Source organism: Psammomys obesus, unplaced genomic scaffold (assembly GCF_907164565.1).
Source record: "Psammomys obesus unplaced genomic scaffold, mPsaObe1.curated_primary_1811, whole genome shotgun sequence".
NCBI classification, from domain to species: Eukaryota; Metazoa; Chordata; class Mammalia; order Rodentia; family Muridae; genus Psammomys; species Psammomys obesus.
In genome coordinates, this window is record NW_026585895.1 from 13,893,306 (window position 1) to 13,920,335 (window position 27,030).

A 27,030-nucleotide genomic window follows, 5' to 3' on the forward strand; every position below is an offset into this window, starting at 1 on the left:
TGAGGGGACATTTCAGCCAAGGGGATTCTCCATTTTCCATTCCCAAAGTAACTTGTGAGAAATGTGTTAGTCTGGCCTCTGGTTCCTTTTCAAGGACTTTCTAACACTGGTTGAAATAAGCAATTTCCAAAGCTTAAGTGAATTAGCATGCTTGGAAGATTTATTAAGACAGAGGCTGTCAGGTCCCTGGATTTCTGATAGAGGAAGTCTTGGGGATTGGACCTAAGGATTTGCCTTTCATCCTCTTTCTCGTCTTTGAGGAGAGATCTCATGTAGCCCAGGCTATCCTAAAAACTCACTAGATAGCAGAGGATGACTTTGGACTTCCGATTCTCTCACCTCTACCTGCCAACTGCTGAGATTACAGGCACGATCCAAGGTGCCTGGTGCTATGCGGGCCCAGGGAGGGAACAGAACCCACAGCCCTGTGCTTGCTGGCCGTGCAACCCCAGTCCCTGGATTTGCATTTCTAACATGTGACTGCACTGATGCTCTTGCTGCTGGCTTGGGAGCCAGTCTGTCTTCAATGGTCATCTCTGGGTAGTAGTTGATTTCTTTTCTGAATCCTGAAGGTATAGCGATGCTTGTGGATTTTTCTTCCAGACAGAATACCCGCTTTTAGACCAAAACAGCTTATTATTCCTTGAGGCCATTTCCCTTCTTTTTTTTTTTTTTTTTTTTTTTTTTTTTGGTTGAGGAATTTTGTTTGTAGTTGGTGGCTTCATTTAGCAGGCCTTCGTCCTGTATTCTGTTCGTCTGGGCATGTGTTCTTCTCTCTTTTGGAGTTCTTAAGAGATTTCGTTCACCTTTGAGTCTTCCCGCACCTTCCACCCTCACTGCAGACACTACCTCATTGTTTGCTAAACTGAAGATGTTATGTCATTATTTGCTAAATTAAATTTAACTAGGTTTGTATGTTTTGAGTTTGCTTTAGGCTTGGTTTCCTAAATCTAAAAATTAAAGGCTACAAATACAGAATTAAATTAAGCATACAGCTCACATATTGTTAATTGAACATACCGGCTTGCCTGACTTTGAGGGTTTGGGAAAGGAGGGATTCCTTAACCAAGAGCCAGAGCTTTCAAATCTAATTATAGCCACTTATGTTTTATTGAGACATTTATTGAGATAGATTTCTGTATTTTTTATGGGCTACATTATGGTAATCTGATACATGATTACAGTGGGTAATAATCAAACCAGGGTGACGAACATTTCCTTAAACATTAATCATTTTATGTGCAGAAAATTTTGTCACTTTGTAATGTACCATAATTTTTTTAACCAATACTTATGCTACGTGCTATAAAAAAAAACCACAAACATAACAAAACAACAAAAATTAACTCTTCCTCCCTGTTTCAGCATTCCTTAAAGAATTTCTTCCTAACTCTTTACCCTTTTCATCCTAGGCTCTAGGGACTACCATTTCTTTTTTCTATGAGATTTCCTAGTTACTATGAATGGATGAGAGGGAGTGTTACTTGTCTGTGTCTGTCTTATTTCACTCAGCACAGTGACCTCCAATTCCATCTGTGTTGCTGCAAGTGACAGGATTTCATTCTCTTTATGGCTGACTAACCGTCCACTGTCTGTGCGCATCATGTTTTCTCTAACCCTTAGTTGACTGCTGGGCATCCAGGTTGATCTGTGTTTTAGCTTCTCTGAATGGTGCTGCTGTGAAGCAGGTTTCCAAGGTGTCTCCTTGGTGTAAGTTCACTTCCTTTGGATAGGTATTTATGATGGAATTGCTGGGTTGGGGGATGGTCCTCCCTCCCTCCTTCATGTCTCCCTCCCTCCTGCCATTCCTCCTTTTCTCCCTCCTTTTCTTCCTTCCTTCTTTTATTTTCATTTTAGAAATATCTATACTGTTTACACGGTCTCTATACTAACTCACATTCCTCCCAACAGTGAGTTTCCAGTTCTCCACATATTTGCCAGTACTTGTTGCCCTTTGTCTTTTTGATAATAGCCATTTTGACTAAGGAGAGGGTGTGGGTAGGGTGGGGGGGATGTGGTCAATATCCCATTGTGGTTTTGATTTATATTTCCTCACCAATTAGTGACATCAAGCTTTTATTCCTCAGTGTGCCTGTCAGCCCGTTGTGTCTTCTTGTGAGACGTGTCTACTTTAGTCCATTTTTAAAAATTTGTTTCTTGGGTGCTCAGCTTTTCGAGTTCCTTAATACAGTCTAGGCATTAATCTTCTGTCAAATGACAAGTTTGAAATTTTTTTTTCCCCTGAGACAGGGTTTCTCTGTGTGGCCTTGGCTGTCCTGGACTTTGTGGACCAGGCTGGCCTTGAACTCACAGAAATCTGCCTGCCTCTGCCTCCCTGATTATAGGCATGTGCCAGTGCACTGAATGAAAATATTTCTTCTCAAACTGTAGCTTGTCTCTTTTAAAAAATATATTTATTGACTTTACATGTATGCTTTGCTTGAATGTATGTCTGTGCACAAGTTGTGTACCTGGTAAGAGTACCTTCTAGGACTGGAACTGAAGATGTTTGTGAGCCACTGTGTGGTGTGTGTGCTAGGAACCAAACCAGGATCCTCTGGAAGAGACCATTGAGCTCTTAACCATCTCTCTGGCCCGCTGTAGCTTATCTCTTAATTCCATTATTTCCTTTGCTCTGTACAAGCTTCTTGGTTTGATATAATCCTATTTGTCTATTTTTCACTTTTGTAAAAAGTCTGTGCCTTTTGGGGTCCTGGTTTAAAAAAAAATATGTCATTGTCTGACACCAGTGCCTTGAAGCATGTTCCCCCATGTTTTCTGGTAGTGATTTCCTAGTTTAAAGCGTCATGTTTATTTTGAGCTGCCTTTGCGTGAGTGGAGAGAAAGAGGCACTGTCACTTTTCTGCACGTTTGGTTCAGTCTGCCAGATCTCTCGCCCTTGGATGCTTTAGCTCCAGGGATGTGTTTGGTGTGAGTGGTTCCTGTGTTGCAGGGCATGGATGGGATGGATTGTCCCCTGGCCATAGGAGGGAGAGTCTCACTGAGAGAAGGGTTGTGGTATAGGTCTCTACGGTGCTGGAGCTGAAAACCCGAGCATGAGACCTTCCTTTGGTTCCCCAGGGCAAGCTTATGGGATGCTGGCAGCTGCAATCTGAAGCCCGCGCATTGGGAAGGAGACTGTCCCTAATTCTGCCCTGTGAGTGCTGGAGGCGCTGGGGCTGGGCCTGCTGGCAGCTGCCCTCTTGCAGAGAGATGACATTAACAGGATCTTTTCCAGTTCCCAGGGCACTGCACGGGTAACGCCAGCACGTCGTGTCAGTAGCTTCGGTGTATGGGCTGAGAAGGAACCCTCCTTTCTTTGCTACCTGGGAAGTACAGATGGTGATACGATCTGCCAGGCACAGTCCCAGCTCCCAGCGGATGGGTTTGGTGGGGCCGTGATGTTGTGATGTACCCCGGAACCGTGTTGTGAGCGGGATGATACCTTCTCCAGTGTCTGTGACACAGGCAAGGGGAGGGTTTGGCTTGAAGCTGTGACTTTGAAGCAGACTTCCACCCACTGTTCTTTTCTGACAGGGTGAGGTCATCTATCTAGAAAGTCAGGCTTGAAGTTCTAATTTGCTCCACTCATTTCTTTGGGATGTAAAATTGCCTGGAGTGCTGGCTCAGCCGTTAAGAGCACATGCTACCTTTGTCAGGCTCCAAGTTCAGTTCCCAGCGCCTACTGGGGCACTCCAGCTGCCTGTAACTCTGGGGGATCCCACACCTCTGGCCTCCCAAGGCACTTGCTTGCACACACCTCCACAGAGATATAGACACACACACAGAATATAAAACTAAGGTAGAATCACGCTGGACTTGCAGACTGCTTCCTCGTTATGTGGTCTGGGGTGCTCGGCACTGTGCTTGGATTTAATGTAATTAAAAAAAAAATTTAGGGTCTGCTTGCCTTTTCCTAGTCTGTGTTGTGATAATGGTTAGACGCTAAAATATTTAGTGGCTGTAGCAACATTCCTATTGCTAGTGGCCACCCCACACCTGAGCCACCCCACACCTGAGCCACTCCTCACCTGCTCTGTCATACACCTGAGCTACCCACACCCCACACCTGAGCTACCTACACTCCCTGGATTTAGGGGTTTTTCCAAGTCATATGAAAGGGTTTACCTGTCCTGCTAACAACTCTTAGCAAAGGAATCACCTTAACAGCATATAACGGGCCTTAAGCATTTTCTTACCTACCTGTGACAGAGAACAACGTGGAGCAGTCGGTTCTTTCTTTCTAAGGTGTGGGTCCTCTCCGTCCGCATGAGGGTTCCCCCAGGCTTAGCAGAAAATGCCTTTTCCTGCTGACCCAGCATCAACAGGTCCTAAAAGACAAATGCTGTAACAGACAACTTAGGTGTGATCCAATTGGCTGAAATTAGAAACAGCTGTACACTGTTTTCTCTAAAACACACACACACACACATAAGCAAAGTCTCTATACAGAAAACAACAAAGATTTCATGAAATTTTAACCTGTTCCTAGGAAAGGTATGAAGAAGGTCCTGACTTAATGCTGTCAGTTAGGTTTGTGTTTTAAAATTTTTTTGTGTATAAGTGTCTTGTGTGCGCATGTGTCTGTGTGCTGTGTGCATGCCTGGTGCCCTTGGGAGACAGAAGGGGCCACTGGATCTCCTGGAACTGGATTTCCAGCTGGTTGTTAGCCACCATGTAGGTGCTGGAGAACAAACAAGGGTCTTCTGGAAGAGCCATCTCTCCCCTATGACTGTTATTTTAAAACACAGAGGCAGGAAGATTGCTGTGAGTTTGAGGCCAGCCTGGTCTACTAAGCAAGTCTAGGATAGACAAGGTTACACAGAGAAACACTGTCTCGAAAAAAAACCAAAAAACTGAAACCAAAACCAAAACAAACAAACAAAAACACTGTATGCAGTCAGGGTAACTAATTTCTTTCACCAGTGGCTAGGTTGAATTTTACCACAAGCTGTACGTCTCAGCCATCAGTTTTGCTTTGTTTCCAATCCATTTGCCAGCAAACCTATGGACACTTTGTGACAAAGCTAAACCCAGTCTGGATAGCAAGATGGCTCGGTGTCGACTGACAAGCACCCTGGGAACCACAGGGTGGAAGGAAAGGATGACTCCCATGGGCTGTTCTCTGTCCTCCTGTGAGGGCCGCGGCCATCTACTTCACCACCTACTTCTGCCATCTAACACGTTAATCAGTTTGAAGCTCAGTTAACAAGTAAGCCAGTTTTTACTATTGTTGGTAAAGATGGGTGGGATTTAGGGAATTTTGCTTCTTGGTTTGAAACTTATAAAAAGTTTCAAAGTTTCTCTCCGTCTCTGTCTTTTCTGTCTCTGTCTCTCTCTGTCCTCCCTTTCCCTTTCTCCACCCCTCCATCCTCCTCTTTTCATTTCTTCATTCTCTTTATTCTTCATCTCTTCATATCTCTCTTCAGCACTGGGTATTAGACTCAGGCCTTGTGCATACCAGACAGATGGTCTCCCACTGAGCCACATCTTGGTGTCTTCTTAAATATTCTTGTCAATTGTTAATTCACCTTCAGTTACTTTCCAGGAAAAATAAGAACAAGGTGGGTCACATTCCTGCAGTCACGTTTGCTGGAGGGTTTTAACCCTCACTTACTGCTCAAAGCCAAACAAAATGGGGTCCAATATGGAGTTAGCACAATGCCCCAAATGAAGAGGCCTGCAGGGCCACAGAGAACTTCAAGACCATGTATCCCAGGAAAACAGAATTGTCCTAGACTTTTTACTTGCCTCACAAGGGCAAGTCTGTGCTATAGAAAAGACAATTGCTTGCATGATATACCTCAACAATTATGCAGAATATATCTTTTAGTTTGTTTGTTTGATTTCAAGACAGGGTTTCTCTGTGTAGCCTTGGCTATCCTGGACTTACTTTGTAGACCAGGCTGACCTCAAACTCACAGTGATCTGCCTGCCTCTTCCTCCCTGAGTGCTGGAATTACAGGCACGCACCACCACATCCAGCTCATACTATATCTTTTAATCTTGGTTAGAAGTTGCCAAGATTTTTTAAAACTTATTTTATGTGTATGTGTGTTTTGCCTGTATGTATGTACTTGTACCACGTGAGAGCCTGGTGCCCATGGAGGTCAGGGGAAGGCTTTGGATCTGCTGGAACTGGAGTTTGAGGCAATTGTGAGATGCCATGTGAGTGCCAGGAATTGAACCCAGGTCGCCTGGAAAAGGAGGGCAGTACTGTCCACTGGGCAGTATCTCCAGCCCCTAGACACTGTTAAGATTTTTTTAAAACTTTGTATTGATTCTTTGTGAATTTCACATAATGCATCCCAATCCCACCCATCCCCTTATCCTCCATATCTGCCCTCCACCCTGGCAACCTCCTCTCCCGAAAGGAAAAAAAAAAAAAATCATCATCATCAACTCTCACAGTAGAAGCTGTGGTGTGTCACAGTGTATCACACAGTATGACCTTTTGCCCAAGCATCTTTACTTGCAAATGTTCATTGCAAATGACTCCTTGGTCTGGTTAGAGGCCTCTGGCTTCTGCTCCACTATCTATACTGGATGCTCTCCAGGACTCTCTCCAATATCCTCTGTGTCTTGGAGATGTGCAGTGTTGGTTCTGCAGGACCTTCGAGCACTCCTGCAGCTCACAGATAAGGTAGATATTGGGGTGGGCCAATTCAAAGCCCTGGATCTGGACCTGGGTGGTAGCTGAGTTGGTCAGCCTGCCAGCTCTCCTGCATTCATGACATTGGGGCTGGCTCTCCTGAGCCCATGTCATCATGGCCAGCTCTCCTGCCTGCCACAGGAGGCAATAGGGTGGGGTGCGGGGGTCTGTTCTGCACCCAGGCCAGCACATGGCCGATGAGGAGCAAGGCAAGCTCTCCTGATCTCATGACCAGCTCACCGGCAACCCTGGCCACCAGGGCCGTCTCTAATACGCTGCCAGGGCAAGGTGCAGCCCGGCTCTCCCTAATAATGCAGCCAGTGAGGGGCAGGGCCATCTCTGCACAGGCCTGGGACATCAACATAGCCCTGGACAACAGGCAGCTCAGACCAGAGATGTCTCCATGGCCTTTGGTGGTAACATGGACCCTGGACATTGACATTGAACTGCTGCAGGACCATAGACCCAGACAAGGTCCTTGGCTGCAGCACAGGCCTGGGCCTCACCTTGGCCTCAGGTGGTATGGCAGGCTACTCACAGCCGGCTGCTCCTCGCTGCCCTGGGTCTTTGGTTCCACCTCTTCATGGTGCACACACATTCTGCCTCTTTCTCTCCCATCTCTCTATCACTTCATCCACCCCAGTGTCACCTGGGCTTCTGGCCATCCTCTGCCTGGCCCACGCTGTAAGGCAGTGGGTTGGTGGGTCCTAGTTGTTAAGGTTTTAAAGTATGAAAAGTCAGCCACAGGCCTCTCCCCTGGCCCCTCAGACTGGCTCCTCTTCCCATTTTTAAGTATCTTCAGTTCCTGCCCACGTGCCATGCCTGCCTGCAGGCTGCTATGTTCTGTCATGATGATCACGGACTCTAATCCTCTGAAAATGTAAGACCCAAATAAAATCGTTCATCCATAAGTTGGCTTGGTCATAGTGTCTCTTCACAGCGAGAGAAAGTTACTGAGACAGATGCCGAAACTTTTCATTTCTCTCCTGTGAAGTTTCCCCTCCGCAGGCCTTGATGAGGTACAGCGGCTAGCTACAAGCACTACCATGTTTGGAAGTGCTGCTAAGTTCTGCCATCAGTTCTTCGAGGCTCATTGTTATTCTAAGGCATCTTTATCTCCTTTTGATGCTTTTAACTACGAAGACAACCCCCTTTTGTTGGTTTGTTTTTTTTAGTGAGACTTCTGAAAATCAGATGCCAGGGAGCCAGGGTCTACCACATTGCCCTGTTTATAGCTGTAAGATGCATCTGAGAATTTTCATTCACAGAGTTTAGTTTTGAAGCAGCCCAGCTTTGGGAGGAGCCAGATCATCAAGTGTGAAAGTTCTTAGTAAAGCCCTGCATCTGATTCACACTCACCTTTCAGCTGAAAAAAAAAAAAAAAAACTCAGAAATTTTGGGGTAAGGGAAAAGCTTTTCTCCCCAGGGTTTTCTGTCTGAAAAGGTTTTGATAGTTCACCCCAGCTCTCTGACCAAGGACCTTATTTAAGCCCCTTTATATATCTGCCTGTATAGTTCAGAGTTCTGTTGGGTTCTATATTATAGAGAGCCAAATCAAATAGTAGAATAGTGGATCTACTTTTAAGAGAGAGATACATTACAGAAAGATTTTTTTAGTTCTTTCTACCAACCCTCACCCCCAAGACAGGGTTTCTCTGTGTAGCCTTGTCTGTCCTGGACTCACTTTGTAGACCAGGCTGGCCTCCAACTCACAGAGATCCACCTGTCTCTGCCTCCCTGAGTGCTGGATTACAGGTGTGCGCCACCCACACCTGGCTTTTACACAAAAATTTTGCCAGAGATGGACTTGGATATATATTATCTTTTTGATTCCAATTGTCTGTTTCCTTTTCCCCACTTCTCCATCTGCCTCAGAGAGAGGCAAGGGGCCAAGGCAACCCCACAGGTTCTAGTTAAGGGCAGTCCAGGACATGCACAGGCTTGCTCTTGGTAAGTCTGAGCTGTGACGGAAGAGGTGCTCTATCCATGCGTCCCTCATAGTCACTCTGAACCTCGAGCCTGGACTCACACAGCTTGTTTCTGCAATGGCTTTCTTGTCAGCTGTATGAAGTAGTATAAGAGATGGCATGGACTCCATCAAGAAAGAAAGTGGAAAAGTCAGCCAGGCTTCAGCTGGGCATGCTGGCACACCTGTGATCCCAGAGCACTCCAGAGGCAGAGGCAGGTGGATCTCTGTGAGTTTAAGGCCAGCTTGGTCTACAACTTGAGTCCAGGACAGACAAGGATACACAGAGAAACCCTGTCTAAAAAAACCCAACCAAGCAAACAAACAAACAATCACCCCCCAAAACAAAACAAAATAAAAACCAAAAACCCCAGGCAGACGGTTGAATGCTCAAGCCTGGGACTGGGGAATGCAGATCAGTGGTAGAGCAATTCCTTAACTGAATATTGGGTTCAATTTCCAGTATTGCAAATACAAACAAAATACAGCTTAGAATAATTATAGTTTAGGATCCAGTTGGGTTCTGCACTCTAGGGAGCTAAGTTGAATAGTGGGCATACTTTTAAGAAAGAGACACATTACATAAAAATTTCATGACATGGATGTATAGACATTTGCCTCCTTCAGGACACAGAATAAAAAAACACAGAGAACATAATAAAATTCACACGAATAAGAGAAATAAGCCTTCTCAGTATCTTCTGTAGATTTTTAGGATGCTATTTCCAAATGCTTTCAAAATGAGGACACATTTCCCAGTCTTAGGCATAAATGAGGAGGCAGGCCCGATGCTTAGGGAACTGGATGAGATAAGAGCTGAAGGCTGTATGCTCTGCATTTGAGCTTCAGATAGTGCTGACCACATCAAAACTAGTTTAACTAGTTTAACCACTGCATGGGTTTACCTCACACTTAAATAACTCAGATGCCATGGAGACTCCTCATTGGATCTTAAGCAGTTCTAGTGTACTCTCTATGGAAGAGGTGTGACTAGTGAGTAGCTTTACTATAAAACAAACTTAAAATCTCCGCTTTCAAAGGGCTGAATCAACTTTCTGGAAGGCGGAAGCTGTAGATTTCCCATGTTGTATCAAACTAAGAACTAGATATGATTTTCCCGTTTTGACTTTTGTATTTATTACATAGAAAACTACTGAAGTCCACATGCATGGACCAAATTATGGATTAAAAATCAACTATCTCATTGAGAATTGTTTTAGAGAATGGCTAAGGAACAGGCAGAGAAGTGCACAGTCCAGAAAGAGAATGAAAATGCCATGGTAGCAATGAGACAAACAAGAAAGCTGTAGCAGTCTGAAGCTATTGGATTGCATCTTCGTTGAACTAACATTGCTTACTCAGGCAGTCACGGACACTATACCGGTGACTGCATAGAGTCCCTAAGTTAAATTGAAATACTTCTGTATCTAATAACACCAGATTATTTGAGAACAACTGACATCAAGAGCTTTATGAAAAAAAAAATGTAGACTCTTACTAATACCAGAGAAAACTTAAATTACCTATGTAGAATGTTACATGAATCCTATTATGCCTATTATGTGGCTTGTCACTGTGACATATTAACCTAAATACATCTCATCGTAAACATGCATCTACCTATTTTCCCTACTTTATCAAACTACGGTAGCACACATTGCTGTTCTTATGGTCTTGCTCGGTAGTTGGGATGGCCTCAAACTCACTAGGTAACCCATCCCAGCCTCGACCTCTGGGCAATCTTCCCCTCCTTCTTACTGGATTCAAGGTGCATGGCATCCACATGTCAAAGGTGTCCCAGGCCTCACCTTTTAAAAGTCCTCTGTCTACCATAAAGACGGAAGGAAAGACTGGGGCCAGGAGTGAACTATAGTCGTTAACAGACATCAAAATTTAAACCTGACTCCTCATCATAGCTCTTTCTCAACCAAAAAAACCTGCCAATTGACTCTGTTGCATAAAGCAGTGGGCTGAAGTGAGCAAACACATCTTGGCAATTCCAGAGTCCCACATAAACCAGTGCTTGTTTACAGGAGGAGGAAGTCTTATAATAGCGTTCTATCACATTCTCCTAAGAGAACCCAAGTAAGGCTGAAGAAGACACTGCTTTAAACTGATTACTACAAAGCCTACAGTGTTAGAACGGAACACAGCAACATGGGGTTAAAACTTGCCTTTTTATCGGTGTCCCAGAAGTAAGTTTTACTGGAAGGACCTTCAGCATGTCTTATTTCACTCAACTAAACCGAGTCTCAGCTCTACTAAATCTAGAAATGAGTGAAATTGATGTTAGTAACACTTGTTTTGTTTTTGTTTGTTTGTTTGTTTTTTTTCCTTTGGCAAATTTATCCATTAAAAACAAGTGATCAGCTATTTTCCTCAGTGTTCTTTGGAGAAAAGCATGAAACTATATTATTAAATTCAGAATTCAGTTTCTGTTTCTAAGTTCTTGACCCAAATGGCCCATTGGAGTGTAAACTTTAAAATGTCAACAATTTGGAATTTAATATATTTTCTAATATATTCTCATTCTGCCCAACCAATTTCTTAAAAAAAATCTACTCTAGTGTCATGAGATAATCATTAACATATCCATTTAAATAACTGTGTGCTGAAGTCTTAAATAAAACCTTGATAAAAGTTGGCAAATTAAACTCGCTTTTTGGTGTTGGCAAACTCCAATTCAAAATAACATGTAGTTCACATTTAGTAATAATTTACTTCTAAGCTTTTCATTTTAATTCCATTAAATTTTCTGCTATAAAGTAATATTTTTAGTTTGTGCCAAGTCACACATATTATTTTTGCATAATGGTGTCCCTAAATAACTTTTAATGCCCTTAAACAGTACTCTGGCTGCAGACTTATAAAACAAAACATTTAATAATTCAAATTTCCGCAACTTGTATACTTGAATGCATTTCTACATTATATTAGCTTATTTTTTTCAGTATAAACATGGAATGCCTACCTGTACTTGGATATTATTATCACTGTGGCTTCTGGATGGCTCCTTCAATAATGGCATTAATTTTTTTCTGAAGTAATTGAATGAGCTACAGTGATGCAGAATCCAACAATGATCATGTGTCCAGTTAAGCTAAAGGCTGCCTTTGAATCTTACAGGCTCAATTAAATACAGTACCAAGAAAGTTAATTTTGCCATCGCATGGCTTTGTTCTGTTTTTAAAGTTACACATACCTTATTTTGGTAAATTCTGTATATTTGATCTAGTTTTTCTCTTAGCTACAAAGTTTTGCAGATACTATCTTCATGATCCCTGTTTAAAGTTTGGTTGCTTTTTGTTCCCCATGAAGGTCTATTTTCTCCTCATGTCTTTGAATGTTAAAGGTTTGTACCTGCCAGTAATCACAGGTGTGTTTAAAAAGAGAAAAGTGGCATTTTTGAATCTTTGAGTAAAAAGCATTAAAGCTACTCTTCCCACAGAAATAACCTCTCCAGATCTCCTGAGTCCAAAGTCCCCATCAAGTGCCAAAAAACCCTGAGTCTGAAGCTGAACCCAGGCCATGGCTCAGGAGTGATGGAAAACTTCACGCAACTTTTCTGCTTATCCATCTAACATGTATTTGGTCTACATCAAGAGGGTATTGCTGATTGATTACAATAAAAGGTGCTCGTTTGGCTGTGTTCTGTCTAGCAACGCTGTAACAATTGCTTGCAAACCAGCCACACCCTTGGGCCTTCAGCTCAGTCTTCTGAGGTTAAGAACCAGGATGGCTAGCAATCAAGCTTATTAAATAGTTCAAAAGGTCTAAAGAGGGCAAGTCGCTACATAGGTTTGCTGTCTTGTCTCGCATTACACGATAAAACTATTTCCTACTGTTATAAAAAGTTATCCTTATTTCAGTTATGCCGATGTTCGTGTTTTAGTTATGTAACTTTAAAGGACAACCCACAATAGCGTTTGAAATTTTTTCCCTTTAGTTTGATTTCAAGCAAAAATTGAAAGTTGGCAAGCTGGTAGGCTGTGAAATATAAACACCTATACACAACTCTATCACGAAAAGATCACTCGCTGCATTTTGACATTGACTTCGCTTAATAGTAACAGAGTTTAAATCCCATTTCGGAGTTTCGCTGATTCTAAATGAAAGAGTTTAATTGCTTGTTTAAGTTTTGGGTTTGAAAATTCAAATCTTACAAAAATACAAATCCGTTGAGACACCTAAAAAGGGTGGGGGAGGGCTTGAAACTTTAAAAAAGTCAGAGAACGGTGAGACACCTAGATAATAAAAAGCGCCATTCCTACATTTCTAGGCTCTGAGCAAGCATCTGTGCTTCTTCCCTGAGAAAATCTGTCTAGCCAGATGATTAAAAAGAAAATCCACCCTACCTGGCCCACCTGGATCCCTTTCTAGTTTATCTGTGTGAAATCGGACTTGTAAACCAGGCTGGAACGCGGCAGGAGTGAGTTACTTTTTTAGTGTTATTCTGGCACAGACCAATCCACACAAGAGCCGCCAATTTCTCCATTTAACAATAAAAAAAAAAAAAAAAATCTCACCAGGGAGAAGGCCCTGAGAAAAGTTAGCTCCTTCGACGGGTCCCCAGAGTATCAGCAATTGTCAAACAGCAGGGAATTCACCTCCTTCTTTCTGCAGCAGATTATCAAACTCACGAAGCAAACAACGCATCAACGCCTTGACTCCTACAGAACCTGAACTGGGAATGGCAAACCTTCCTTGCCAGAGGCTCTTTACCACAACCCTGACGACCCTTCGCCTGCTCAGGCGTCCAGTACACGCCTGCCCCAAACTTTAGAAACCAGAGCCGCCTGTGACACAGGCAGCACAACAGGAACCATCAGATCCCTGGTGAAACCTGACCTCTCAGCGAGGACTCCAGGAAGAAGAAAAGATCAGAGACCAGCTCTGCGGGGGTCTTCCCCAGGAGGCCCTGGAATGACCGTGTTTATTTTCACGCTGCAACTGCTGACCGCTTTACAGAAACATACCATGCTGTAGCTCTGTGTGGAGCTGGGAACAACAGAAACATTTATTAATGTTATAATTATAATATTACTCTTTAACAAAGCTATTATTAAATAACCTGTACAGAGTCCGAACCGGACCTAGCGGGGAAAACTCAAGCCCTGTTTTAAATCTCCCGAAGTTTTCCTGCAGCAGCGACTCCTACAAGCGAGGACAGCCCCGGGGGTAGAAACCCGACTGTAGCTCTCCTGGACGGGCGATGGCTGATGGCTCAGACTCTGGAACCGTCCTGGGGTAACTCAGGGTTCTCAACCAGGACCCGGGTCCCAGCCCAGCCCTGCCCTGCCCTCGGCTCTAGGGCTCTGCTGCAGGGCCTCCCCTCGGGAGGAGGACGATAAAAAGTTCCTTTTTAAAGTTTCCTCCCTGCCAGCCGCCTCGACGGCCAAGTTCCCGGGCCTGCCAGCGAAGGTGCTGAGAAGGATGCCCCGGGCGGCGCGCTCAGAGGTCCCGCGGGTTCTCCCGCTTCACCCCGGCCTCCGCGACCTTGAGCTTCTTGTTTTGGTGCGTCTTCACGTGCTTGGCGAGGTGGTCGCTGCGCATGAAGCGCTTGCCGCACTCGGGGCAGGCGAAGCGCTTCTCGCCGGTGTGAGTCCGCAGGTGCCGCTGCAGCTCGTCGGAGCGCGTGAAGCTCTTGCCGCAGAAGAGCCAGCTGCACACGAAGGGCCTCTCGCCCGTGTGCCAGCGCAGGTGCGCCTTCAGGTGCGACGTCTTGCCGTAGACCTTGCCGCAGCCCGGCACGTGACACACGTGTTGCTTCTTCTTGCCCGGCTCCGCCTCGGGGGCGCCGCCAGCCGCCTGGCAGTTGGGGCAGCGGCAGCGGCGGCACCTCCTGGCCGTGGCCGCCAGGGGGGCCTTGGTCTGCAGCAGCGCGGCGATCTGGCTCTGGTACTGGGCGAAGTCCGACGGGCCCAACACCAGGCCCCGTTGCAGGGCGGCGGCGGCCGCGGCGGCGGCGGCGGCCGAGGCTGGGAAGCGGGGGGCGTGGGGGGCCCCGGCGCAGGCGCTGGAGAGGCTGGTCCCTGCTACCCCGGAGCCCCCGGGCCCCGCGCCCGACTGCGGGATGCTCCACCAGGGGAGGTCATCGGGGGCCGGGGCGGGGGACAGCTGTCGGCAGGTGGGGGGCGGCGGCGGAGGCGGCGGCGGGGGCAGCAGGTTGGAGTAGCCCGGGGGCAGCGCGGCCTGCGCGGCGTAGGGCACGTAGGCGGGCGCGCAGCTGGCGGGCAGGGTCGCCATGCTGGAGGGCAGCATCTTGACGGGCGAGAACTCGTAGGGGTAGGACGGGTCCGCGGGGGGCGTGAGCGGGAGCTCGTGGGCCGCCCCGAAGGTCGGCTGCAGGTGCGTCTTCTGCGGCGTCAGCCCCAGGCTGGGGTGCGGGGGCGGCAGGGGGCCTGGCGAGTGCGCGGGCATGTCGGCGGTCCACGGGTGGAAGAGCCTGGAGGGTGAGCCCAGCGCGGGGTCGTAGGGCACCTGCAGGAAGTCGGGGGCTGCCGCCGCCGCCGCCGCCGCGCCGGGCTGGCCGATCCGGCTACAGGTGGCGGCCAGCAGCGCCAGGGGCGAGTGCTTGCCCAGGTCCGGGGAGGCGCAGGGGGTGCGGTCCTGCATGGGCGGCGGCGAGGGAGGGCGGAAGAGACAAAAGGTTAGCGTTCCAGGCGGCGACTCCGGGCAGGCCCGCCACCCCCACTCTTATACCCCCGCCCCTCCTCCGCCGGGCCGTCCCTCCCCATTCCCCCAGACCTTACAGCACCCCACGCGCGCACCCAGAGGTCCCGGGGAAACTTTCAGCGCCCGAGCTGAGCTACCTGAACCCCCGGTGCGCGGTGGCTCCCTGCTAAACTACTTCGTTCAAAGAGATGCCATCCAGCCTTCGAGGGAGGCGCGAAGGAGGAGGCAGAGACACGGGACCGGTCAGGAAGGGCCTGGAAACACCCACAGCCGGGCTGTGGGGTCGTCCGCGCTAGCATTTCACAAGCTCTTTTCCTAGTAGCCACCGCGTTCCTTCTTGGTGCGTCCTGGCCTAGGCTAACCTCAGCAGGAGGGCCCAGCAAGGTGAACTGAGTTTTCTGCCTCCCTGACATCCACCTACCCCCAAATCCGTGCGTTCCTCCCCAAAGGCCACACACACACACACACACACACACACACACACACGCACACACACACACAGGTTAGGTGTCAAGTTGGCGTGGGCGCGCCTAGGTCCGCGTCCCTTTTGGAGATTTTGGGGTGCTCAGAGTACCCGCGCAGACTCCCTCCCAACACCCCACGCCGTTTCCACCTGCTCCCGCCCGCTCCGCGCTGGTCCTGCCTGACCTGGAGGAAGGCCTGCAGAGAGTCGTTCCGGAGGACCGCCACGGCGGCCATGGCTACTGCGTGGAGGCCGCTGGCCGTGGAGCGGGACGCGGCCGCCGAGGCATGGACACCCGCGGGCGAGGACGAGCGGCCGCCCAGCGTGCCTTCGAGCCGTCCCCGCCCGCGCCCGGCTCGCTCGCCCCGCGCGCGGTCTGAGCGCTTCAGGATCACCTCCAAGAATTTGATAAGGGCTTTGCTGGGCCGCCAGCCAGTCAGAGGGAAGATTTATGGCTTTGAAGTTTGCCGCTACCCAATCATCAAAGAATAGCGGCTCTTTCAGAAGCGAAAGCAAATCCTTTGAATCCACAAAGCTCCTATGGTGTGTTTGTTGGTCTGGATAAAAGAACTGATTATTAGGGGGGATGGGAAGGGAGGAGATAAAGGCGGGACAATTAATGAAGTAATCACTATGTGGGAAATGTATATACACAAATAATTGGATTTTCCTGATCAAAGGGGGCCTTGCCGCCTGGAGACTCGGGCTTGGGTTGCTCGGGACACTCGATCCCCCACCCCCACTTGCAATTAAAGATTTGCACCGAGGCAGCGCGCAAAGTGACAAAGTGTCTTTGTTATCTCTAGGAAAAATCTGCCTTCAGCTTTCGAGCTGAAGGTACTTCGAGGACGGGATGAGGGTAACTTCCCGAGACTCGCTCCCCACGCTCACGTCGCGGACCAGAGCGAACTCCCGAGGCAGGGCGTGGGACTGACCGAACCCGGTCTCCCGCCTGTCCCACCCCCTCCCGCCCGCCGGCAGCGCCCTGACCCTGGGGCGGGACTGGGCGGCCTCCGGGGGCGGCGGTGGGTGGCGCACACGCTCCAGGCCCGCCCGCTTGACAAACCACAGAGCGCTCGTGAGGCTCCCAACGGTGACCTGGAAGTTTTCCTCGGGCTACAACTTTTGCAGAGTGAATCTAAGAAAAGCCAGCACCGCGCCTACTGCTTCCTCCCACAACTCTCTCTCTCTCTCCACATGTGGGCTTTTTTCCTTTCTAAAGTTTGATGCGTGTGTGTGTGTGTGTGTGTGTGTGTGTGTGTGTGTGTGTTTACTGAACTGCACTTTCCAGACAAGCAGTTCTGTGTGTCGAGCAGGACCGGGCAAGCGTCCCACTGGTTGGGCTCCACCGAGACTTGCCAGCGATGCTTGTGACCTCTCTTAGTACCATCAAGCGCGCGATGTCACTAAGCTGGTCAGGCTTGGGAGCCTCTCTGCAGTCCCCTTTCCCCCGACCCCACCTCACCCACCCAAACCCCGTGGCGTATGAAATCACTGGGAGGAGGTCCCCGCTGAGGAGAGAAAAGTCAAAGCTAACTCTAGTTCCTGTCATCCACCGGAGGGCTTTGTCGCAGGCATGAAGTCCTCTGCAGGATGTGTCCAGCGGGGTCAGTCGGCCTTCTGCCCGCCCTCCGCCCCGGACCCTCCCTAGTAGTTCCGGGAGCCGAAAGTGACAGGCTAGAGGCTGTCGGGGTGACGCGGGGCCTCCACCGCTTGGGGGGCCCCGGAGTCCAGTCAGCAACCCGGCAGCGGTAGCTCAGCTGACTGCTCAGTGGCCCGCCCGCGGTTGACTTGGCCTGATCCTTCTCCGGCCTCTTTGCTCCCCGGCTCTTCGGTCTCCGAGGCCACCATCCTCTCTGGAAGCCCCGGACCAGCTGAGCTCGCGCCTGGGGTTTACGCACCGTCCAGGGATCTGGACTGATGTTCCAGGACACCGTGGCCAGAGGTTAGCGGAACTCCTCCGGCTTCGGGCTCTGCACTACGTCTATCCGTGTCCTTCGCAAGCCTGACACTATGCCACTAAGGAAGCCCACATTCCCCCTCGCTCCGGACGTGCCTTCGAAATGGAGATGGCTAGCAGGCCTCACACACCCCGTCCTGATATCTCCTCCCCCCCCCCCGCTTCCAACGAGGTGTCACCGTGGACCAGTGAACAACCACCCTACGGCTCAACCCACGCGACCTCAGTCTTCCTGAACACCAGTTTGGGGTGCTGCGGAAGCGGGATGGGAGATGACTCAGTGGTTAGCTCCAAGACCCGGCAGACCTGCTCCTTCTCATGTCCCGTTGCAAGGACCCAGCCCCGGAGAAACCTGGGACCAGAAGGAGACGTTTCTCACCGTGCGCGCGTCTGAGGCCGGGGAGCTCAGCCACGGGCAACTTGGAAGTCGCTCTGGTTTCTCTCCCTTTTTGAGCCTTTCCCAACCCGTCCTGCGGAAGAGCAAGCTGGAGGCGTCCTCTTTGGCCAAACCTGTTAGCCAGAAGAGTCAGCTTACATCTCCATAGATGCAGGAGTTTAACTTTTTCCGCCCAAACGGTCTCTTTGGGCAATTAAGCCGCCACCGGCGCCAAGCTGGGCTGTTGAGACGCTCCAACTTTGAAGCCAGGTCTCAACACCCCCACACCCCAACCCCCACCTCCCGCCGTGCGGCTGAGAACCCTGGGAAGTATGCCTCTGCTTGCAGATCTGTAAAATGTGCCGCCTCTGTAGAGTGATTGTGGGTTCAAAAGCGTGCAGAGCCTACCAGGGCTGTGCTAGGAGCGCCGCAGTCGTCTCACCCCCCGAATTTCTTGAAAACAGTTCCAGCCCTCCCAGGCCCAGCCGAGAGTTTGGAGAGGGACTTCGAAGAACTGCGTTCTAGCTCCCCTCCCTGTGCATGGAGCCCCAGAAAGAAAGAAGGAAATAAAAAAAAAATCTTCCTAATGAAGTAGTGTTTTGAGCGTCCATTAAAAATGCAGCGCAAGGGAGATCAAAGCACAACACTTATTTTAGAAATTTGTTGCAATCACCAAGAGATACAGGTATCAAGGCCAAATGTCAGTTCCGTTACACAAAGCCCCCCCTCCCCCCCCCCCCCGCGCGGGGCAAGAGCGCGTGGCTGCTGCGCCATAATGTAAGGAGACTTCAAAGACCCGGCGCGCAGCAAAAGTGCGCAGCCGGGAGGGAGGGAGCGAACCCGGGAGGGCCAGCGCGCCCCAAACGGCTCGGGGGCCGCGGGGCGGGGGTCAGTTCAAAGAGGACCCCGCGGGGGCGAGTTCACTGGAGGGAAGGTTTAATGGGCCTCCCTTTGTTGACAAGCGTGTTTGTGCTGCGCGGACCCGGGAACTCCTACGCGGTCCTCGCGCTCGCGCGCGGGGGGGGGGGGGGAGCGGCGAGGTGGGGGCAAACTTTCACCGCGGCGGGGGGCGGGGAGGTGGACTACGGTCTCTCCGGGCGGCCGGCCGGCGGGGCCGAGCGGTAATCCGAACCGCTCCCGGAGCAGCAGGGGTCCGGGCCTGGGAAGTTTGCAGCTCCGGGCCTCCGCGGGCGGGCGGCGGGCGGGCAGGGGCGGGATGATGAACCCTCTCCAGCGCACACGCGAAGGGGCGGGCCTACTCCCGCCTTGCCTCAACAACTCGGGGTGTGGCTGTGTCCGGCCTGACCCGATACTTTCCCGGAGCGTTTACTTCCAGCCAACTTCAGCGGAAACCCACCAGATACCCCTCCCTATATTTTCCCCTACTTTATTGAAAGAGAATTTTCATAAAACGTATTTTGATGATGCTTTTACTTCTCCCACATTTCCCCCCCCTGATATCCCCCACCTCCCTCCACACCCAACTTTATGTTCTTTTTCTTCCCCCTTTCAAATTAAGGAGAAAAAAAAAAAATTCGGTACAACAACGGGGTCATCTCAACACATTCTTATCTCGCTGGGTTTTTCTAGCTTTCGGGTTTTTTCCAGGTCGGTCTGGCTTTATGCCTTCCCAAGGCTCAACTTTCCTATTGCCTGAATCTGCCTGGTTGGGAAAGGATCTGGGAAGAAAGGGGGATGGATTTGCCTGTGCTAATGGACACCGGGCCTCGGGAGATGCCTGCGAATTGTCCCAGTCATTACAACGAAGCATTTTCTGAGCGGGCCCCTCAGCGGCCTTTTGAAGTCACGCTGCCGCGGAGGGCTGCTATTGTTCTCAGAGCTCCACACGGACGAGATCAAACTTTGCTTCTTCAGTTGAAACATTTTCTTTTTCTTTTCTTTCTTTCTTTCTTTCTTTTTTTTTTTTTTTTTTTAACGTGGTTTTGCGGTGGGGAAGTGCTGCCGTCGGATACTCTTGAGGATTTGGAGGGCCTCACGACTGCAGACCCAACCACACGTGCCCTAAAACCTGCCCTGCAGGCTCAGCGTGGTGGGTTCAGGGGCAAGCAGCTCTCACGCTGGGGAGTCTGGCTTGGGGACCAAGCTTTCCCTTGAGATTCTCCCTTTCCTGGGAATGTTTCCTCAGGTGAGGACGTGGACTTCAAGCTTCCAAACGGAGTCAGCATGCAATAGGCAGAAAACTGGGATCTCCTCGAATTCCGTCAGCATTTGAGTGGCCTGTCATTCAGAGCGCCATGAGTTCCAGAGATGTCAGTGTTGTTTGGGAGGTGAGCCGCAATTGTGTCACCTGTATATTGATTGCCTGATGCGGCAGAGCACACAAAGGCACCAGGAGCCCGGAGGAGAGGATGAGAAAGGCCTTTGATTTGCTGGGGGGACGGGGAACCTTAAGCTTCTTCCACTCCCAAGCCCTTCTCCCAGGAAACTGCCACGTGGTCACCCAGGTATATATGTCTATAAAACAGACATACACACAAAACGCTTATTTTAAGATAATTTCCATTTATTCTTAGCATTTATTAAAGATGAAATCAGATTTGCATACTAGTGAGATAGGCGTGCTTGGAGTTTGTGGGGTTTTGCGTTTGTTTTGCAGACAGGGTCTTACTATGTGGCCTATGTAGCTGGCCTGGAACTCCCACTGTAGACCAGGCTGGCCTCAAACTCACAGAAATCCCCCTGCCTTGTCTCCTGAGTGCTGGGATTAAAATTGTGCACCCATTGTGCCTACTTTTGCTTTTTATTTTTACATAAGGAGTTGAAACTTTGTTGTCTATTTGATGCCACCCTCGAAGGGCAGAGAGCAACCTCAGTATTTTTCAGAGTTGAACGATATTTTGATTATGTAGCTGCCAACATTGAAATGGTTACCTGAGATAAATATATAATATAAAATGGAAGAAATGTGTTAGGGCTATTTTACATTGCAGCTCATCACATACAATAGTCTCCAATCTGACTTATGTTTCAGGCAGTGTTCTTTGGCATTGTGAGGTGTGACATGTTCAACTCAAATTGTGCATGTTGTGTGTTCTGAACCAAGGCTGCAATTGCAAGTACAGAGGAGCATGGGTCCCCAATCTGCCAGGAACCCTCCTCCCCCAGGCTCAACATACATTTGATTTCCAAAGTAGTTTTGGATCGATGCACTTCAAAATCTTTTTACTGTTGCCAGTTTTGTTTGCAACCCCCACATCCAGTTATGTGACCCCAATATAAAGTCTCAAGAGTTTAAGAACCTGGGGTATCAACTAGGTGGGGACAGATTAGAGAAGTTAGGAACAGCCCTTTGTCCTGGCATGTACGCTGGGATTTTATGCTGGGCTCTTATGCAGCTCCATGTCTGAAAGCTTCCTCTCTCCGGTGTTGCCTGGCTAGGTAGAGTGCCTGGGAAGATAGGTGCAGATGCCGTTAGCTGTTGGTTTTGCATGGTGTGACTGTTAGTTAGGGCAGAGATGAGGAAGGTTTGATGAAGAACTGGTGAAAGTATGACAGCATTTTTAAGAGAAAACCCCCAAATTTGGCAATGAGTTAGAATAAGGAAACAAAATAAAACAACAACCAAGAGACATAAAAGAGTCCTATTTTGAAGCAATAGCTGTAGGACAATTGGCCACCCAAATGGAAAGGACATCGGGGTAAATGAATAAGGAAAATGTGACAGACACATAGCATGAAAGAGAATGAGATTCTGTCGTTTAGAGTCACATGAGTGAGTTTGCAAAACATCATGCTAAACGAGACAATTTAGGCAGATACATCACGTTCTCATATGTAGAATTTAGAAGTTGATCTCAGACATGTACAGAAAGAATAGTGGCTGCATGAGGCAAGGCCTGGGGAAAGGAAGGAATGAACGGGTTCTGGTGTTCTAGGGCATAGTGGGGTGACCATAATTAACATAAATTTAATATGTAGTTCAAAATAGCTGCAAGGGAAGACTGGACATTCATAATACAAATAAATAGTGTTTGAGTCTAAACATGCAAAATATGTAGTCATCATATACTGTATGTATGTTAAAATATTACATATATAATGATTATTAAAAATTTGGATAAACTATTGTTTAAAAGCTCAAAGGTCATCTTTCTTTATGACATATGCAGAACTATCTCAAAATTTATCATAGCCTTAAGTGTAAAAGTTAGGTTCTGAAATTCTTTTAATTAATTTTAGGTACATTGGTGTTTTGACTGCGTGAGGGTGTTGGATTCCCTGGAACAGGAATTGCAGACCGTGTGAGCTGCCACGTGGGTGCTGAGAATTAAACCCGGGTCCTCTGGAAGAGCAGCCAGTGCTCTTAACAGCTGAGCCACCTCTCCATGTCAAATTCTAAATAAGATAAAATAAAATACATCTTCTACAAGAGCATAGAGTTACAGTTTCTTCATCGAGGTCAGGCAGAGATAGCTTAGCTATCATAAGGACATGTGACAAAAGAAATTGAATTTCATCTTAGTATAAAATTTCTGTGTTTCAAAGGATAATGTTAAGAAAGTAGATGAGAACATTTGCTGCTTTTGCAGAGGACCTGGGTTTAGTTCCCAGAACCCATGTGGTCGCTTGAAACCATCTGTAAATCCAGGTTCTGGGGCTCTGACATATTCTAGACTTCAAAGGTGCTACATATATGCGGTATACACACATACATGCAAGCAAGTCACTCATATACATAAATAAAAATGAGTTCTAAAAAAAAAATCCCCGAAGAAAACGGAAGAGTCAACCCACACACTAGGAGAGAATTGCTTGCAGGTTCTATATCTAATAAGAAATTTGAAATGCCTGTGTGAGGAAAGTTTGCAACTCAAAAATAGAGCTGGTGAGATTGCTCGTCGGTGAGGGCATCTGTGCAATCCTGATGACCTCCACTAGGGCATTATGGCCCATCACTAGCCATCCCTGATAGGCACAAAAGAAACCCCTTCACATTTACCAAGTTGACTAGGGTGCAACAAAGACAACAGAAACCGTTATATAAGAGCTGGACTCCTCATTCAATACTGTGGGGAGGGGGGAGAGAAACGGTCCAGCCCCCTCAGAAGGTAATCTGGCAATTCCTCAAAGAGTAAGTGTGGAATTATAATTGTGTTCCTACGGATAGCAGAGAGACCTGAAAGCATGCATTTGCCTAAGAACCTGTCTGTGGATGTTCACAAAGGCATCATTCATAATGCCCCACGTGGGAACCTCCTAAGTCCATCTTCTGACGAAGGATGAGATGTGATCTATTTATGCAATGGAGTACCCAGAAAGAGGAGTGAGGTACACAGCATTAGGTGAACCTGGAAAATGTTAGGCTGAGTGCGGAACCCCTTTGAAGGTCACACAGTGTTACATAAAATCCCCAGAATAGAAAAAACACACACACAGAGACACATGAATGCTCACTAGGAACTGGGCACGGGAGGATTAGGGGATTATTGATACAGCCTTTGTGGTGGGGAAGAAAATGTTCTCAAGTTCATTGTATGGGTAATCACACAAGTCCGTGAATATTTTGGCTTGAATCTTAACTGTCTTCTGAAAGCTCCCATTGAAGGCTTAGTCCTACCGTGGGCCTTAGGGTTCAGAGATGGGGCCCTTTAGGAAGTGACTGAACCATGAGGGCTTTAACTCCAATGCATCACCCCATTAAACTGATTGGTTCAGAAACCTGAACTTAGAAACTTTTCTTTGGTCTGTTGGCACCTTCTCTACCCAGAATGAACAGATTTTTTAAAAAACATCTCCCCAGGAAAAGCTATGTAACATACACTTTTAATAAAGTTTTTGGAGAAGGGTGTGTGTGTGTGTGTGTGTGTGTGTGGTATGTATTCATGTGTGTAGACACCCGTGTGTAGAAGTCAGAGGTTAATTTTCTTTTTAAAAATCACTCTCAACCTTACTGTCTGAGTCAGGGCCTCTCACTGGGCGTGGAGCTCATTGATTTGGATACACTGGTTGGCCAGGGAGCCTTTGGGATCTTCCTGTCCCTGCCCCTTATGCTGGGATTATAGACACACCACTGTCCCTTGCTTGACTCTGTATGGGTGTTGGGGCTCTGAGATCAGATCCTTTGTGTGTCATATTATGTCAACGGCTCAGTGAGGCTATTTTTAAAACTCAAAAAGGCACTGAAGTTTTGGCCTATCAACAGTAAGAATAACTCAGCTGCTGGCGAAGGTGGGAGAATAAGGAAAAGGGAGAGTTTGGAGTTAAGAACCAAATGCATTTTGGGCTCTGGGGTCTAAGGAGGCTGGCAGGCAGAGAGTAAGTGGTGCGCATGCTTGCATGCCTGTGTGTGTGTGTGCGTGTGTGCTCCACAGGGACTTGTGAACTTTCACTGAGTTGAAATGGCAGAATAATCAAGCTCACAGAAGTGAGTGATCACACAGGTAGAAAAACAACAACAAAAACAAAAAGACCATTAAGCAGCCTTAGGAAAGAGGTATTGAGGCAAGAGGAACAGAGTGAAGATGAAAGAAGGAAAAAGACCACAGGGTGTGCCAGGAAAGATTGTGAGAAACAGAAACAGGCAGAAGATTGTGAGAAACAGAAACCCTGGGAAGATGTGCAGAGCATCCAATGGCAGGGATAGATAGACAGCAGGAGAAATGGGAATGAGGTGGGAGGGTGGCTTAATCCGTGAAGCACTTACCTTGTAAGCATGAGGCTCTGAGTTCAAGCCTTAGAGCCCAGAAGGCCAGACACGCCTTTAATCCCAGCACCGGCAGGAGATCTCTGTGATGTGAGGCCATCTCAGTATATAAAGCCAGTTCCAGGTCAGCCAGAGGGGGCTCAAAAATAGAGCTGGTGAGATTGCTCGTCGGTGAGGGCATCTGTGCAATCCTGATGACCTCCACTAGAGAAACACTGTCTTTAAGGCCAAAAAAATAAAAAAAATAATAATAAAAACCTGGGTGTGGTAGATATAATCCCAGCCCAACGTGGTAGAGGCAGCAAGAGGTCACGGCAGGCACCTGAGCAAGTTCAAACATGGCTAGAACTCCACCGGAGCTGCTAGGCACCGGAAGCCAGCCTTCCCTGGCTACTGTGCAAGAGAGTCCAAGTGGGCACAGTCACAGTGCCAGATGCGGGTAGGATCCAGGAGCGAAGAGCACGTGTTTTTCCCTCGGGAAGTTTGTAATCTAGTGCTGAGCAGAAGGGAGGTTGGAGGAAGCCACAGTCCATCCTAGGATCACAGAACAAGAAACTAAAGGCAGGAAGGAGCCTGGCAATTTATCTCTAATGAATAGGTGGGAGCCCAAAGAAGTGACATTGCAGAGAACATTGGGAGGACCGTACCATACTTTTCTAATGCTGAAGAAGGACACCAACAAGTTCTTTAGAAAGGAAAGATGTTCAGTGTCCTAGTCCTCATTCGTAGGGGCATTTGTTCGCTGAAAAGAGATGAAAGTGTCAAGGCTTTCTTTGAAGCTAAGCAAGGGCTTTGCACATAAAAAGTTCTTGAAATTTTACCTGGTCATAGTAATAAAATAAAAACATGTATTAATATGCAGGAAAACGACTTTGGATAAGAGTCTAATGAAAATATAATGGGAAAAAAATGTTCTTTTGTGTCACGAGCAAAGCCAGGGCCTCCATTCTCAGTCCTCCGAGGCCACGGCTGCTGGAGGGAGGGCTTCTTCTGGCTGACACAGGAAGGAGCAAGCTGCCACACCAGATCATGGTTTTCTGTGGCTTGTGGTATCATCGGCTGGGCAAGCACAATTGCAGCCTGACTGTGCACACGCCCCTTGGCTGCTTGAGGACTTCCGTGGCGTTGAGGCTGGAGGACGACCGAGCAGCTTCAGGTCACAGCTGTGCAGAACTTTACCAAATCCTTTGGCCAGGCTGTCGTGTGGATGGGGAAGTTGCAACCGGGGTTGGGGGTGGGGGGTAGGGGGTGGGGGAAGAGGAGGGTAGAGGAATCTGTCCAAGTCCAGCACCAACTTGTTCTTGACTTAGGGTTTGGGTCATGTGACTCCAGGGGTAGGGGCAATGTTTTACTCACCTCAGTAGAGTGCCTCTTGGGTGAAGGTAAAATTTTACCATAAGAAAAATGAGCACGTGTTATATAGACGTGCGGTAGTGTTTTCTGTGTGAACTTCAGGACACTTCATGGTAAAAATGCCGCTAAGAACTGTTTGGAATAGATTTCTACCTTAGGTATTCTAGTTTGGAACCATAATGTTTTTTAAATTTTTTCTATTCTCTCTCTCCCTCTCTGTCTTTCTCTCTCTGGAGAGTCAAATCAACAGGAGTTCATACATAGCATTAGCCACAGTATTGGCCTTGCAATCTTCAAGACGCCAGTTTTAAGGATGTAGGTAGGTATCGGTCTGCTATTTTCAGGGTCCAGCTAGGGACAGACTAATACAAATATCAGGCCCCTGTTTCCATTCAAAAGGTGAGCTCAGTCAGATGTGGTGGGTATGCCTGTAATTCCAGCATTCAGAAGGCTGAGGCAGGAGGATCATGAATTTGAGGCTCAAGGCTGCTCTAGGCCACATAGTGAGACCTTGTCTCAGTTTTTAAAAAAGTGTGAGTTAGTATTGGTCTCTTTTTTCCTATATATTGGCAAGAGTTTTACCCATAGTCCTTGTGGTCTTGAGGTAGCAATGTCTTTTCAGTTTGGGTTCCAATAACATGCTAGTTTTGGCCTGGATCTACTCTTTTTGCCTTGTGCCTTCCTTGGTGAAGAACTCATATTTAGCACCTCCTGTCTAGGGGATCATAATCCATTTTCAGGTCACCTGATCTCTTTCCCATCGCCTAGCCTGCTCGTGGCTGCCCTCTGAAATCTTGTTCATTTGTCGACATCCTTAAGGTTCTTCTGGGTGGCTGCTACAAGAGGCACCCAGACCTACACCAGGATCTCTCACTCCTGTGGTTCTAGCTGCAATGAATAATATCGTCTATTCCATTCATT

The 27,030-nt window shown here is 48.1% G+C and overlaps 1 protein-coding gene across 1 annotated transcript; it reads right to left on the reverse strand.

Moving 5' to 3' along the window:
* Nucleotides 1-13,510: 13,510 nt before the first annotated feature.
* On the reverse strand, nt 13,511-17,171 carry Sp5 (Sp5 transcription factor). The gene is made up of 2 exons (XM_055600527.1): nt 15,942-17,171; nt 13,511-15,227 (listed from the first exon to the last, which is right to left on the reverse strand). Exons 1-2 carry the CDS (start codon nt 15,990-15,992, stop codon nt 14,070-14,072), a joined length of 1,209 nt encoding a protein of 402 aa, XP_055456502.1. The 5' UTR covers nt 15,993-17,171; the 3' UTR covers nt 13,511-14,069.
* Nucleotides 17,172-27,030: the final 9,859 nt, after the last annotated feature.